The sequence below is a fragment of the Callorhinchus milii genome, unplaced genomic scaffold, assembly GCF_018977255.1.
Source record: "Callorhinchus milii isolate IMCB2004 unplaced genomic scaffold, IMCB_Cmil_1.0 Scaffold2, whole genome shotgun sequence".
NCBI lineage: Eukaryota > Metazoa > Chordata > Chondrichthyes > Chimaeriformes > Callorhinchidae > Callorhinchus > Callorhinchus milii.
In genome coordinates this window covers 115,545,046-115,561,533 of record NW_024704743.1, presented here as the reverse complement: position 1 = coordinate 115,561,533, position 16,488 = coordinate 115,545,046, and the positions used below count along the sequence as shown (strand labels likewise).

At 39.5% G+C, this 16,488-nt stretch overlaps 1 protein-coding gene across 6 annotated transcripts in view; it reads right to left on the bottom strand.

The window, feature by feature from the left end:
- Positions 1 to 16,488, bottom strand: part of ptk2aa (protein tyrosine kinase 2aa) — a 166,781-nt gene that overhangs the window by 91,494 nt on the left and 58,799 nt on the right. For all 6 annotated transcript variants that reach the window (XM_042332566.1, XM_042332565.1, XM_007897268.2 and 3 more), the window contains exons 5-7: positions 7,861 to 7,940; positions 5,923 to 5,985; positions 313 to 367 (exon numbers count right to left, since the gene is read on the bottom strand). In XM_042332566.1, the coding sequence (XP_042188500.1) occupies positions 313 to 367; positions 5,923 to 5,985; positions 7,861 to 7,940 (198 nt within the window). The remainder of the gene's footprint in view (positions 1 to 312; positions 368 to 5,922; positions 5,986 to 7,860; positions 7,941 to 16,488) is intronic.

Here is a 16,488-nt window from a genome sequence, read left to right as displayed (position 1 = left end):
GCAATGCTCATTAGGACCGACATTTATTCACATTCACATCATTAGACAATTTGCTTAATTGGTCCAGATTCCCTTGATTTGCTAATACTTATCACCTGGTCATAAAGTTTAATATTACCAGAAAGCTGTGTAATAACCCAAACATCCTCCTCCTCTATATATATTAAAGATATGGTAGCCATATCCTCAGACAGAGCTTTATCTAATATTTTTGTTTTCATTCTGAAATCTTATCAACTTTCATAAGAAAATGAAACATGAATGTGACCAAGAATGGATCTTGCAACACAGCTGTAATCCAAACTTTCTTACCTTTACTGAATCCAACAGGCTCTTGGGGAAGAACCTCCTCAAACCCACATCCTTCCTATTTAAACAAAAATTAAAATGTATAAATGCACAATATCTCATTTAGTTAAAAAGTGTAATCCATTCTCATCAACAAATTGTATCAAATAAGTATCAAACAATCATCCCATTACCTGCCAGTTGAAATAATCTCCCATCTGTACAACCCACTTTGCTGGTGGTGTGAGACTGCTGTTGTAAACCCATTTCAATTTTACACAATTATTTTGAATGCAAATGTTGCCTTTACTCATTGAAGAAACCTAACGGCACTAAGTTAGCAATGAAGGATTAATACAGAACAACATTTCCAGGACAGGAGAAAGCCATTTGGGTTCGGTCCATTGTATCTGTCATTGCTACATGATTTTTTAAAAAAAGTCACACTATTAATTTATAAATTCCACTTTTCAGCTGTTTTCCCATGTTCCCTAATTATTTTGCTCAGGAAACACCAACCTGCTTCAGTAAAGTACCGAAGTTTCTCCAAATTATCCAATCCCCCTCCACCTCTATAACCTGCCGCAAAACCCAACTCTTCGACCAAGTTTTCGGCCTCCTTTCCCCCATCCCTCCTCAGCTCCTCCCTTCCGGTTCAAGCCCCCAATTGGGTGAAGAACTTTGGATGTCCTGCCAACATGAATGGCACTGTATAAATGTAAATTGTTGTTCTCGGGTTACTTGTGCTCTGATCACTAATAAAGTCAATTCACTTTACAATATACTCTGTGTAGTGCTTTGAGAATTCTGAACGATATAAGGCTCTATATCAAATGCAAGGATTATTATTATTTGATGATCACTAAAAACTGTCAACTCTCTCTGTTCTGTTTCTTTTGAAAACCCTGAGGAAAGTGGGACTCGTATGCACAAGGTATGATTAAATGGCCTGCTGCTCACCAAATGTTAGAACATATGCACTTTCAATGGCCATGGGGACAGATCCACTTAAAATGGAAGAAAGCTTTGACATCTGACATCTGAGGAACACTGAGTCAGACTAATGCTGAACATTTTATCCACAGGCTGCAAAGACACATTTCAGAACCATCTGGTGATACATTGTGAAAGACTTAAAAAAACTGTGACAACTGGCAACGTTCCAGATACAATTGATATGAATTATAGAAAATTGATCCATGGTTGGTGAAGCCAGCAACAGAACTCCACACTTTAAATGCTGAATATTCATATTGTGTTAATAACTAAGTGTACAAACACAATATAAGGAAAACTAAGTTGGAAAGCAGTTGTATGTCAGCGCATATCCTTTGAAATCTCGCTTCTGGACATTTGGGCAGAGATTCCTAACTTTTTGTCATTGTCTGATTGCAGCACAGGCTGCCTGTACATATTGATGCTTCGCTACAACAATTTTCTATTCTTAGTAACGCTGGCAATTTACAATACTACAGTAATTTTTATGCTCTTCATACAGAACTTGTGAAGCAGTAGTCTGGTGAATCTGAAAGCAATTGAACTGGGAGCAAAAACTTGAACCAAGATAATAAGAGTTTAAATTTTGCTTTTAAAAATCTTTCACTGTGTACTGCACAATTGCCATAATCAACAATTCAATATCTGCAAAAATAATAATCCTTGAATTGGATATCGTGCCTTTTATTGTGGAGTCCTGTAGCTCAGTGGCTAGAGCACTCGCTTTGCAAGCGAGAGACCTGGGTTCGATTCCCGGCAGGGTGAAACCTTGGGCAAGTTTCCTTACTCCACACGCCTAATAATAATCCCTAAGAAAAAAAATAATAAATTGGTCGCTTCAATCCACGACTGTTTGTGAAACACTGCTGTGCTCAATTGGCTGCCGCATTTCACCCACAAATATACAGTCAATTCACTTTACAGTCTATTCTTGGAAGCACTTTGAGACGTCTCGAGGATGCGCTACATCAAATGCAAGGATCATTATTATCACCATGTTGGGAATGTCTCAAAGCAGGAATTCCTATCAAGTGACTATTTGTAGGTGAACATGGCATCCAACCAGGATACAGAAACATTTCACTAGCAGTAATGAAGTTTGACCAATTATTTTGTATCAGGGGGATTGTTATCATGCCACCGGGACCCAACCTTCTTTGCAAATAGTGGATTCCTGTAGCGTATTGCTTAAGAGCACTCGTCTCGCAAGCGAGAGAACTTGTATTTGATTCCCCAGTAGGGCAAAACCATAGGCAAGTTTCCTTAATCTACATGACTCTGTTTACCTAGTAGTAAGTAGGAACACGATTATTAGTCCATTGGTTTATTGCTTTCTGGGGGTTATAATCCTTTTTTTTAAAAAAATAAACAAATTTGGTTATTTAATCCATCACAATTGGCTGCTGCGTTTTGCCCACAAAATATACAGCCAATTCACTTTACAGTATATTCTGAGAAGCGTTTTGAGACATCTCAACGGTGTGATAAGGCGCTATATCAAATGAAAGGATTATTCTAATAAAATTAATATAGTGCCACAGGATCTTTAACATTCTCCTGAACAAACAGACGGGACCTCAGTTTGCCTCATCCGACAATGAGCTCAAAGCTCCAATGTGGGGCTTCACCCAGAATATCCTGACTGAGAGGTGAGGCAGCAACAGTTTAAACAGTTCTCATTTTTACTCTCTCCCAATCGTTATGATAACAACAACAAGATTACATTTGTATAGCGCCTTTCACGTTGGGAGGATGTCCCAAAGCGCTGGATAGAGTACAGCATTTCAGACCCGAGCTGGGGTTGGGGGGGTTAGGGAGGGGAGTGGCCGATGGCATGGTTGAAGATGAGGGTCTTGAGGATGGACTTGAAGGAGGCTAAGGAGGGGGAGAGGCGGAGTGACTGGGGGATGGAATTCCAGAGGCTGGGGGCAGAGTGGCTGAAGGCTCTCCCGCCAATGGTGGGGCTGGTGGGTCGGGGGACGTGAAGCAGGCCGGAGCCGGCTGAGCAGAGGGAATGGGCGGGTTGGTAGGGGGTTAGGAGGTCGCAGAGGTAGGGTGGGGCGAGGCTATGGAGGACTTTGTATGTGAGGACCAGGATCTTGAACTGGATCCTCTGAAGGATAGGAAGCCAATGAAGTCGCGTGAGAGTGGGGGTGATGGGGTCACAGAGTTTGGTGCGGGAGAGGACATGGGCTGCAGAGTTCTGGGTTATCTGCAGCCTGTGGAGGGAGGAGTTGGGAAGGCTGACAAGCAGGGCGTTTGCATAGTTGAGCCTGGAGGTGATGAAGGCATGAACAAGAGTTTCAGCGGCCTGAGGGGTGAGGTAGTGGCGGAGTCGGGCGATGTTATGGAGGTGAGGGAAGGCAGAGAGGGCTTGAATGTGGGGGAGAAAAGACAGTTGAAGGTCATACATTTAAAAAAACCCTGAACCGGCAATATTTTAAAAAATCACTTTTGGCTTTCAGTAATGACAAGTCAGGACTCCGGTAAACTACTGGAAAGGAATTTGGAGGAAAATATAAAAATCACCTTTTTTAAAAAAGATAGTTCATCCAAATTACTGAGACCAGGGGCTTAAATTTCTTTTACAAAAAATGTTGGCAGTAGAACAGCGAATATTGTGCCAAAATAACATTTGAAAACATTAGTCTGTATCATTTCCTCCTACTCCTCTCAAAAATGTTTAAGAGGCCAGTATAAGTTGAGGAGACTGCTAACTACGTCTTGAATATACTGTATTTTGGGCTTTCACGCAAGTCTGCAATGCTTGACGCAGCATAAACCGCAGCTTATAGTTCAGCCCAAACGAAGCCTGACAGATAGATTTGTTGTTACTGTGTTTCATATCGTTTTTTTTTAAAAATCAAGGTTTAAATTTCCTTCAGTTTACAAGTTTAAATCAACATGTGTTTAATCACTTCCTCATGTGTTCATTAACTAGTTAATGTTGTTATAACGACTGCTTACTCCTATAATGTGTTTAGTTCCAATTGCCTGATCGCTGGGAATCCACCTTCGACAACAAAGGAACTTTTAGATCACATGGTTGCAATTGTGTTTCTGGTTCGAACTCTGGCAGTACATCCAGATAGCCCTGCAATGTGGTTTAACATCTGGCTGGTCCCAGCCACAAAACATGGTGGCCAGTTCATACAGTGGATGCAATTTAGCTTCCTGCCCTAACCACAGAAAGTGTCACCTCAGAAAATGCCAGTAACCACCTCCTCAGGCAACTGTACCACCCAGTTTATGTTACAGTGGTGTCTCCAGTTAAGACTGCTGTCAGAGACAGCTGTAAGGTAAATAGGTAGTAAACTATTTTGTCTGTTCAAACCTATTGCACGTAACAGGATTTTATTTTCTATACTAATCTCATTATCCATGACCCTCTGAGGGATCATGCAGACTCTATCCAGCTAACATAGCATGGATAGCAATCTGATCTGCCTTCTAATTGATCAACCTGACCATTATTAATTAGTGAACATCCTGTTGTATACTGATGATTTAGTTCTTAAAAACAACTCAAGGGAAGGCATAAAAACCCACTGACCATCTGGAGTATAAAATGCAGCTCGGAAAAGGCAATTAAAAGAACAAGTCAATCTACATTGCTATCTTCTCCCCCCCACTCACTAATGCAAGAAATCAACATGAATAGAAACGAATGGTTGGAAATAGCAGCCAAATTCAAGCCCCGAGGTGCCCTTTTGTATGTACTTTTGTACATGCTCATCAACAAAATACACAGCATGCATCACACAGTCACTACACTTTGAGACGCACTTACCGATGTGAAAGCTTATATCAAATGCAAGGACTATATTACTATTATATAACCCATTTCCAAGGGCTATGGACTAACCCCAAAACATTCTGTAAATTGGGAGTTTCTTTGAATGGTCTTGTTTACATGTAACCAAGAATTGTGTTCGCTATGGTCACATAACTAATTGAGTCAAGTTTGAATGTTTAGATGTCATTTCTCCCATTTAATATAAATAAGATTTCAGGATGAAATTAACATGATACAAAAGTCTGTAATTTTGCGAGCCGGAATTTCCAGCTAAATGTAAATACTACCGGTAATGCATTTACTAGCATTTCTCAGCATTAGGTTTTTTTTAAATGCATGAATGTACTACATGTTAAACTTAGCTCCAGCGCCATGCTCCGCCACTGTCAAATGCTCTGGGACGCTACCCTGCAAGAGGGGCACTATATAAAGGGAAGTTATTGTTGTAGCTATCTTCTGCCCATGGGATTCCAGCCTTATTAAACAAACAATGTGAGTGTTACTGTAAGAGGTTAACACAAACACAAAAAACGTAGGCACTCACTAAAGCAGACCTACATGCAGACACTCTGAAGGATGGCCATTGTGAAGGTTGGCAAGGACAGGGAGGCAGGAAGCTGCAAGCATCACATGGGCTGCTCAAGACTGGAGTGTTGGGGCGCGCTAGGAGAGTTGGGCTGCCGGGTGTCTACATGCGGGCCTGCGGAAATTGTTTTTAATTTTTCGGGTTCAGGCCTGGTCTGGCTAGGTTCCAATTCCAGATACCCAGAGTCTGGGAAACCAAGGGTTTACTGTACACATCAGCATTCTGAACAGAAACACTCATCAGAAAAATCACTCACTCTAACAATTCATAATTGGATTTCTTCTCCAAAGCATTCCCTCGCATTTCTCTGTAGAATCTCCTAAAAAAAAAAGCAAAAGAATGGAATCATTAGTTCAAACCTTTGTTGACAGTGATATTAATAAACGTTATATATTCAAATAAACTACTCTACTGACAAATGTTATACAGTTTTTCAAAATCAGCCATTTAAGCATAGTGCATTGCTCAAACAAAGCAAGTAAGAGAGAACCAGTTGTAGTGTAAATCAAGTGTTTGCAATGAGGTTAACAGGCTAGAAATTGCCAGTTAATTTATTTGAGAGAGAAGCAATCTTCTTATTAGTTAATTAGATATCTTAGACTTTGATAAATAAAGTTAACAAAATACCTATCATCCACCCAGTGGGGGCTCAAACCCACTCTTGTTGGATATCGTACGTCCAACTAATGACGATCCTCCGGGGTGGGGGGGGGTAAGCGGGGTCGCCTTGGAGCTGAGCTGGCTCCAAGGTGACATGCCTGGCAATGGAATGTTGGAATCAAGCCAGCCCTCTCTGGTGGTCTCAGTAGTCCAGTTCCTAAGCCAGACGGGTCCACAGTTTTCCAGGGCACTGCTGATGAGCCAGGCTGGCTCATCAGCAGGACCTGGAAGGGCAGACCAGTCACTGGGGCGGGGAGTCATCCCACTCAGCTCCTTTTAACCCTGCAAGCCAATGCACTTAATGGGTAGGGTGGTTCCAGCTAGACAAGCAGCGGGAAAGCTTATCAATGACAAGCTATACGGTTTTAGCTGGTTAGACTCAAGCAATACCTCAACATACACTCTGGGGTCCCCAAATTTTGCCTCTTGCCAACCTGTGGCTAATACTTTCCAGAATTAGGTAAGCAGGATGCATCCCTCCAGAGGAGACAATGCGCATTCTATTCCAACAATCTGTCTCTGGGATTTCCATGTGTAGGTGGGATGCATGGAAATCTCAGCTTAAGCACAGTGATGGGTTTCTGTATGACTGACCCCCCAAAAAATTAACCGAATTGCAAATGAGAAAAGTCTGGTTTTAAATTGTTCTAGTTGCAGTGAGATATGATTTGCCTTTTTAGTCAGTTTACAATGAGACCTGTATACCTATGGAACCACTTTTGCGGAAATGCTATTTCAAGTTATATCCAATAAGTCAATCTATGCATTTAAGATAATTAACAAAGAAAATACAAATGTAATAAACAGTCGAAATAAAACATCAACATAATTACCCCTTTCCACCCCTTCCCCTCTCACTCTATTCCATGGCTGTTTGTTAGAATAATGTACACAAATTGGTTGCTATGTTTTGCCTGCAAAAGACAATCACTACATTTTATAGTAAATCATGTGATACGCTATGAGATGTTGTTGTGACGTGAGAGGCGCTGTGTCCCCTGCAAGGATTATCATTATTTTTCAATGGAAGAATATCCGGTTTTAGGTTCCTCTCCTGCTCTTTGCAAGAAAAAGTGTGGTTTTATATTCAGAGAACTTTTTCCTGGGAGAGAGCTTCTCTCAGTGTGTTCAATTTTTTCATGGCTGTTTATAGATATGACAACTTGCCATGTTTGCTCACAAAAGGACTATCACTACTGCACAACACTAATCCCTTGTGAAACGCTTTGGGATGTTTTGATGCTATATCAAATACAGCAATTATTATTACTTTAATGCTGCACAAAAATAAAACATTGCACTATATGATGTTTGGTCCCTCAGGCAGATTCTAAAAGAATTTTCTTGCCTGTATGCCAAAACACAGTATCAACAGAAATTGCACTATTTATATAGTGCAATTCATGTACAAATATCTTAAAGCCCTTCTCATTAATCTATTTTCTTAAAATGCAAGGAAAATATTTTGTTGTTTCCCCCTTTATATAATGTCTCAGAACAAGTAATTATACAGAAGGATATGAAGCAAACCAACCTGATTTCAAGGCATCCCAACTTCAGCGCAATATCTTGGTCCACTTGATCTGCAATGTCCAACATATAGTCATTCTTGACCTAAACAGCAGAATAGCACATTCAATTAGTTCAATCAAGGAAAAAAACACAGTGAAATACTTTGTTAATCACCACACAAATAATTTGAGTAACTCCAAAAGAGAAATAGACAACAGCTTGTGTGCAGCAATACCAAATATTAGCTGGGGTGACAGTAGAGGTGCCCCAATTTGGCTATGTCCCTTTGGTTTAGGCAGGGAAAAAAACAGGTAAACTGGAGTACCCAAATCTGATTGCTACTTGGTGAGCTCTATTGCAAAGTGCATGTCTGTAAACAGCAAGTGATGACTCAGTCAGGATCACTTATGTTCTTCTCATTGCCAACATTCATTAGGTCCTTATACCAGGCCACCAGTTAAGCACCCTCAGACCCACTCATCCATTTCTCATTGATCTCCTCGACCTACTGTTGCTAAAGCAAATTAAACCAGTTTTCTGCTGTTCCTTTTAAGAACTGCAGAAAATCCACTTCCAAATTGAATTTAAGAACTTTTCAAAGTAATCTTAATTTTAAGACCACAGTTTTAATGTTAAGATTGAGATTTTCCATTAAAAATGGACTCTCGACAGGTAAGTGGAGGATGAACAGATTCACATGGCTACGTTTACACCACTGAAGTTTAAACTAACATCTTACAGCACCTCTTTAAGATGGTCTTAGCAACCAGCTGCAAATCATTGTGCCTAAAATCTAATTTATACCATGTTCTCCTTGGGAAAGCATAATAATGCACATCATTTAGTGCAAATTATTAAAACATTCCAATGCTCTTCAAACAAGTTACTTTCAAGTTAAAAATTCTCAGTCACAGGATGGTATTTATTTCCAAGCAACAGCATCCCACACAGTACAATCTACAAAGTGCATAATTCATTTTCCACAGCTCTTATATAAGGTATTACACCCTGTTCTTTTGTAAATATTGGCAAACAACCCTTTTGCCTCATGGATCTCCAGGATGAGTTTTGCATTTAATATCAGATCTACTGGGATTATTCTGCTGCAGTCAATACGGCGCGTCCTTCCGATGTGTGGGAAGCAGCAAGTATCAGAATGTTATTAGATCATAGAGGGGATCACAGTTGATTACCACGCATGCACTTTATAGCATGTATCAATGGATAGCAATCAGGAGTTGGAACCTTGGAAAAATTCTCCAGAGTGCTGCACAAGAGTACTAGGCGTAGGAAATGCTGTTAATGGCACTCTCTCCACACTAAGCATGCCCAAGCGAGCTGAGGGTCTAGTCAGTGGCAAACTGATGCCCTGAAAAGTAGCTATTTATGTCATAAAAAAAATTGTTCAATTTTTAAATGGATGAAAATGTGTTTGTGTTGTATTGTGGACTTTGGCAAAAAATGGTGATAACTGTTCACTTTTTTTTCAAATCCAGGCAAGTCACTGCCTAACCTATATTTGATGTGGAGTCCTGTAACTCAGTGGTTAGAGCACTCGCTTTGCAAGCGAGAAACCAGGTTCGATTCTCGGCAGGGTGAAACCTTGGGCAAATTTCTTTACTCCACACGCCAGATAGTAATCCCTCAAAAAAATAATAATAAATTGGTCATTTCAATCCATGACTGTTTGTGGGATACTGCTGTGCGCAACTGCCTGCCACATTTCGCCCACAAATATACAGTCAATTCACTTTACAGTCTATTCTGTGAAGCGCTTTGAGACGCCTAGAAAACGTGAAAAGCACTATAACAAATGCAAGATTATTATTATTATATTATAACCTACTTTAGGGCAGCAAAAGGAAGCATGAGATTTGTAACAAACATACATTTAAAAATGAAGCATTCAAAAATCCTCTAGGCCAATGGCTTGCACTGCAGATTGAATCAGACTTGATCAATCCCAACAAAATTCTCCTGTGAATCTTAAATCATTACAGCCACAATAGTACTAGTCAGAAAATCTGTGGTTAACACCACTGTGACCCTCCCCCCATTCTTGATTGCTCTTCACTCTAAATCATGCCTAGCACACCACAAACTGTTTCTAATCCAAGAGAGTAGGCAAACCTACATCCTGCAGCAATTATGTACATCAGAAATATTGCCAAAGATACCTTCTAAGGACACATGTGAAAAAAAAATCTGCTTTTCTCCTGCATTTGATCTTGCCATTCTGTATCTGCCTCTCTCTATTTATGTACTCTAAATTCAGACTTACATTGTTGTTGATGTATGCTGATTTTGCTTTGGGGGAAACTTCATACATGAAAGTTTATGCTTTGTATGGTTTCCTTCAACCCTCTTTATGATTAAAAAAAGGAAAAGGTTTCACGGTATGTTCAAAAGCCCTGTGATCACCACAAGGAAATGCAAAATCAGTGGAGTTTTTTTCAGATTTGATATGACAGATAGCACTATTTAAATTGTTATTAAGTTTATAAAAGAATATTATCTCTTTAAAAACCGTCGAGACTAAAGTATTTGGAAGTCCCACAGGATAGCAAATGCCAAGCAAATTAACTTAACTAACTGCAATTTGGTGCATATAGTGAATGCACACAAGTCACAAATGAATGCACAATAAATTGCTTAAACTACTTTTGGACAAAAAGCTATGCAAAAGCACTGTTACAACATTTGAATCAAGCAGGAAGAAAAGGGGACGTCCTATTAAATTCTCTGTACACTAAATATTTAAATTAATTTTTTTTTTACGGTTATGGACTTTCAGTTTATCTGATCTAAGCTTTTTTTTAAGCACAGGAAGCAAACCAGCCAGGTTAGAATTTTATGGATCCTAACTATCATGTTATAACAAGGCTCCATTGTAATAAACTGTTGGAAGCGCATGTAAATTGGAAAAATAGTTGTGTTGCGAAAAGAAAATCACACAAAAGCTTTCTCTTTAGCTTTTGTGCATTTCTATCATTTTCTGAAATAATTTTAAACAGAACTATACAAGCTGAATTGGGGCATAGCAAAAAATAGAGAAACAATGATCTTTGTAATGTGCTCGTGATCCAGCAGACATGCTGCCCTGACAGCATGGATACTTCTGCCTATGAGCAGAGCATTTTTGCCATATTCTTTTTCAGCCTTAGACTTTAGAGTTATTTGTCTTCTGGGCACGTTGCTTCACCATCACTCGATGTGGGAAAAGTTCACCCGGCTGGATGAGTAAGATTAATGGTTATGCAATATTGAATCCTGGATGGTATAACTGTCTATAAAAATAAATTGTTTAATACAAGCGTCAAGAGCCAAACGTGCTTCCTGTTGCAGGGGAAAAAATTATTGCTAACCCATTCACTTGAAGCAGCTCTGAACACAGTAAAAGAAAACATATTTCAAATTGAAATGGGTTCTTGCATCTTGAGTACGTGATGGGCTTCATCTATCAACAAAAGCTGATTTGTAAACTGAACTAAACACAAAAATTGACACTAATGTCCACCAAATATGGTAGAAACTATAGATAAACATTGCCCATGAACGGTAGAATAAAAAAAAGAAACATTTAAATGACCAATCATGTTTTGGGGTTTCAAGTGTATACAGAGTACATTTAATATAATATAGTAATAATCCTTGCATTTGATATAGCGCCTTATCACGTCTTCGAGACATCTCAAAGCGCTTCACAGAATATACTGTAAAATGAATTTACTGTATATTTTGTGGGCGAAACGCAGCAGCCAATTGTGCACAGCAGTGTTCCACAAACAGTCATGGATTAAGCGACCAAATTATTTTTATTTATTTTGAAGGAGTTATTACCCCTGGAAAAGCGATCTGCCAATCGACTAACAACTGGCTTCCTACTTACTGCTACGTAAACAGAAGTGTGTGGAGTAAGGAAACTTGCCCAACGTTTTGCCCTGCTGGGAATCAAACCCAGGTCCTCTTGCTGGCACTTTTCAATGTTTTTACAGAGCGCCAAATCATTTATACCAAAACCCCCCACCAGCCCGCTCCCTCTTCTTGCCAATTTTCCCATTTTTTCTTCTCCCGATGCCATTTGATTCTTTTCCATTTTACCGGCCAGTACTGGTTCCGTACATGCCCAAGTGGCCATTTCTCTTGAGCTATGACAGTGATTGTTAAACTACTTGATTACATGGGATATCAAGTCGAACCTGATCCCTGGCCAACAATCCCCCAAATAATACTGGTCATTCAATTCATGACTGTTTTTGGGCCATTGCTGTACCCAAATTGGCAGCCATACTTGCCTACAAAAATAGTCTCTGCGCTTTGCAACAAATCCTGTACAGCACTTTGACACATCCTCCCAATATGAAAGTCGCTTTATCAAATATAAGGATTTATGTTTAATTTTCATAATATTTCAAATCAATCTATCCCATTCCTCATCCATATCCTTGTGCAGATCTCATTAAAACCACTTATCAATTTGCCTTTTATACAGGTGGGTTTCATTAGTGAATGTTATATTAAAAGAATCACCTTCCTCCATAGGGCTTATTAATAATGTGTGAACAGCTGACGACCCAGAACAAACCTCTGAGGAATGCAACTCGTGACCGACCTTCCCCCCTCCCTCCCCAACACTGACCTTTCTTTTTCTGATCCCCTTTTGCCTTCTATTGCCATGTTATTTTTCAAACATGTTAACTAAACTAACTGCATGCACCTCATGTTTCTATAAAAATCGCTGATCCAAAATTTTACCCTACACGTTCTGAAAAAACAAATGAATTAATGCCCAAACCTTTGCCTCAAAAATTTATGACATCCTCAAAGAATGGCAGTAGATTTGACAGTCCAGAGATGCTGAGAGCAAGAACTATAATTTCAAACCCTCTCCTAAGGAGAATTTGGCATTTGCACTATCCTCCTTAACCTGGAGACATAAAGCATTCTACAGAACCAGCACTATTATTCCTATATTGACTAACCAACAGGCACACTTGGACCAAACAACAATAAAATCCCAATTTTAAGTAGTCCTTTCCCTTCCAGCTAGCCCTGGCATTGTGACCTTATAACCCAGGGTAAAAAAAACCCAATTAGATATTGGTCGAGACTGTGGTTCTCTCAGAGTTCAATGCTCTTAGTCTTGCAGCCAGCAGGTCATCCAGGAAAGTAAACATTAAGGTAACATGTTAATTTTGAACAAAGTTGGCCAGCAACATACATAGTAATAATGCAGGATTTGTGCGAATGCGAGCTAGAATTTAAAAAATCAATATTTCTTGAATTTGAAAGATTTATTGCAATAACAGTATATTGCAAATTGCTGCAGAGCTGAAATAGTTTGATCCATTCACAAGCAGGCTCTCCATAGACAGTTTTGGCATTTACTGATTAAAACAGATCAAGTTATCTGACCTAATGACTAGTGTTTACAAGACACCCAATCATTTATACCAATCCTTATCGTAAACAAATATTGATCCTTCCCCCACCCCCCCCTCTTGCCAGTGTGCAGTTCCCTGCATACCAGATCACCACACCCAAGTGGCCATTCCTCTTGAGCTACCGCAATGATTGTTAAACTACTGAATTACATGGGACATCAAGCCGAACCTGATCCCACCTGGCCAACAATCCCCCAAATAGAATTGGTCATTCAATTCATGACTGAAATTGCACAGATAAGGGAGTCACAGTTTGGCTGAAGAAAATTACAATAGCTATAACTGGTCTGGTTACCGAGGGTTAGATATGGGAAAACCAGCAAGTTTCATCTCCTGATAGCTTAGCTTATTCTAGGTTGAAAATCAACATTCCTGTTTTGTGTTCCAGGAATTGAACTGAATGTAAAATGTGATGTAATTTGAAGGTGATAAATTATGAATATACTATTCACAATGGAAAAAACATGTTTATTTCTGACCCCTTATCTCTTTTCTCTACCAGGCTCCAAAAATATAAAACCTTTTGTTTTAATTTGTTTAAATTACCTTGGCACTAAAATCATTTTTTTGGTTTGCTAAAACTGTGCTCGGCATCCAATTGATTTTCTGCAATATTTATGTACTTGTAATAAGCTACACTAAAAATTTGTAGAAATAAACCAGACTATAGCTAAACAAACTGAAATTTCACTGTAAATTTCAAGTACAGTAGCAAAATTCAGGAATGTTGTCCATCACTGTAGCTTTAGCTACAATATGTATAATGACTCAACTCCAGTAGATAATTGATAAGAGAAGTGTTGCCCTGACCCTTTTAGATGAAAGGATCACTTTAAAAATATTAGAGTCTGTGTTCAATTGGTAGTGTGTTTTCAGTCCCCATCCCCCGATTGAATATTTCTTGATTTATGCCATAAATCAGGAAATATTCAATCAAGCAAATTTATTTTGTTGGCCCATCATAAAGGTTGGACACCACTGGGCTAATAAACTGTGAAGGGATTTGAAGGTCAGGACAAGGATGGCTGCTAGTGAAGATGGGGCATGGGTGTGCGCAGCCTGCTGCAAGGGAAGATACAGACTGCAGAATTTTGGATGAGTTGGAGCTTGTGGTAGCGAATGAGGTGACTGCCAATTTACATGGAAGATTGTTGACCAAAGCACTAGGAGAAATGCCATTCACAAACAGTATGGTGGAATCCCACATCTAACTGAAGAAAAAACAAAGAGGATTCAAGTTTAAAATCTCATCATCATGCAATGCCCTGTGGTTTCACACTGAGGTGTCAGTCAACAAGACAAGCTTAACAACAACAACAAGATTACATTTGGGAGGACATCCCAACATTAAATCCCAATGTTAGGCTTGAACTCACAACCTACTGGACCTTAAGATGAGAGTGCTACTGCCTGAACCAGGATGTCAATTAGGGAAGTTCCAGTGGTCAAAAAAAATCACATTTTTGAAAGAATTGCACACGTATTTTGATGGTGTGGAATTCAAATTGGGCAGATTCCACAGCCACTGGCAACTCTAGACTAAATTTCAGAACAGATCCTGCCAGCAGTTACAATGTAGTATGAAACTGACACTGATGTAGTTAAATTAATAATAATTCTTTCATTTGATATTGTGCGTCGTTGAGACGTCTCAAAGCACTTCATAAAATATATTGTAAAGTGAATTATTTGTATATTTTGTGGGCGAAATGCGGCAGCCAATTTCGCACAGCAGTGCCCCACAAACAGACGTGGATTGAGTGATCACATTTTTTAAAAATAGTACACATCAGAAATTACAACATCGATAAACTAACCAAGAATGAGTGTTTTAGATCCTTCACAAGACTGGAATCATTAATGCCTTTGAGCAAGCTGTCGTTTGTAATGTGCACACATTTTAAAGTAAACCAAATACAAGAAACTGAAGCCAAAAAGGTTAATTATGTTTTTTTTAAAGTTTTTTAATGAGGGGAGGGAGCCACCAGCTACACAGTGAATTCTGTTCTGGTTTGCTGACACTCCAGAATGCTTAGAACAAATTTACAGCTGGGGCTTACTGATTGTCAAAATGAACACACAGCTGCTTTAAGGTATTTTTACACTACTGGAGGCTTGTAGGAATGTAAATGTGGTCACATTGTCTCACGTATATGGAATAAATGCCATATTCCACATATTGGGTGAACAAATGTGCTTAGCACACAAATTGCAAATGATCAACTTTTGACTATCACCTTTTTGGTGGGGGGGGGGGGGGGGGCGGGGAGAAGAGAGAGAGAGAGAGAGAGAAAGCGTGGGTCTCCTTGGGGCTGAGATGACTCCAAGGTGACATGCTTGGTAACAGAATGTCAAAATAGAGACAACCTTCTGACGGTCTTGGTAGTCCATTTCCTGAGCAAGGCAGGTCCACAGTACTCCAGGACACTGCTGATCACAGACCAGCAAGTGGGGGTAGAGATTCTTCCCACCAGCCTCCATTAACCCTAAAAAGTCATCCTTGCCTGGTTTGTCATGATATGAAATATCCAAATCAGATCACCCCTTGATAGCTGCAGCTCAAGTGAACCCAATCTATTTATTCAACCTATCGTAGCTGAAACCCTTCATCTATTCATTTGGTGAATCAATGCTGGGCACTTTCCAAGTATACAATATGAAAAGCAGATGCTAACTGCACAACCACAAAATTATTTTTATATACCTTCATATATAACTAAATCTATCTGATAAATGTGTAGAAACTCCAAGCCTAGGTGCTGTACTGAACCAAACCATCCCCTGGAAATACACAAAGGTATTCTAAGAATATAATTGCAGACAACACAAATAAGTTGAATTCAAAAGTAACAAATGTATTTGTATCATACCACTGTAAAACTGCTGTCTAGTGAATACAACTTGAATACAAATAAAAACTCCGCAACTTGGATACAATTAAAAAATGCAACGCCCACCCTCTCTCACACTATAGCACTTGTGTCCTGTGCATGCATGTTAACCAGAAGCACAACACCCAGCTTCTCTCACGAGAAATGTCTAATGTACAGCCAGGAGCAGTGTGCTGGAAGCAATACAACTGGAAGTCCTGAACATTTTTTTCACGTTTGCATATGGACTCTGAGTTGCTGAACCTTGTGAACTGCTTTAGAAATTGGTTCCCCTGTACTTGTCGGTTGCCTTGGGGATTGATACAACAGGATCAT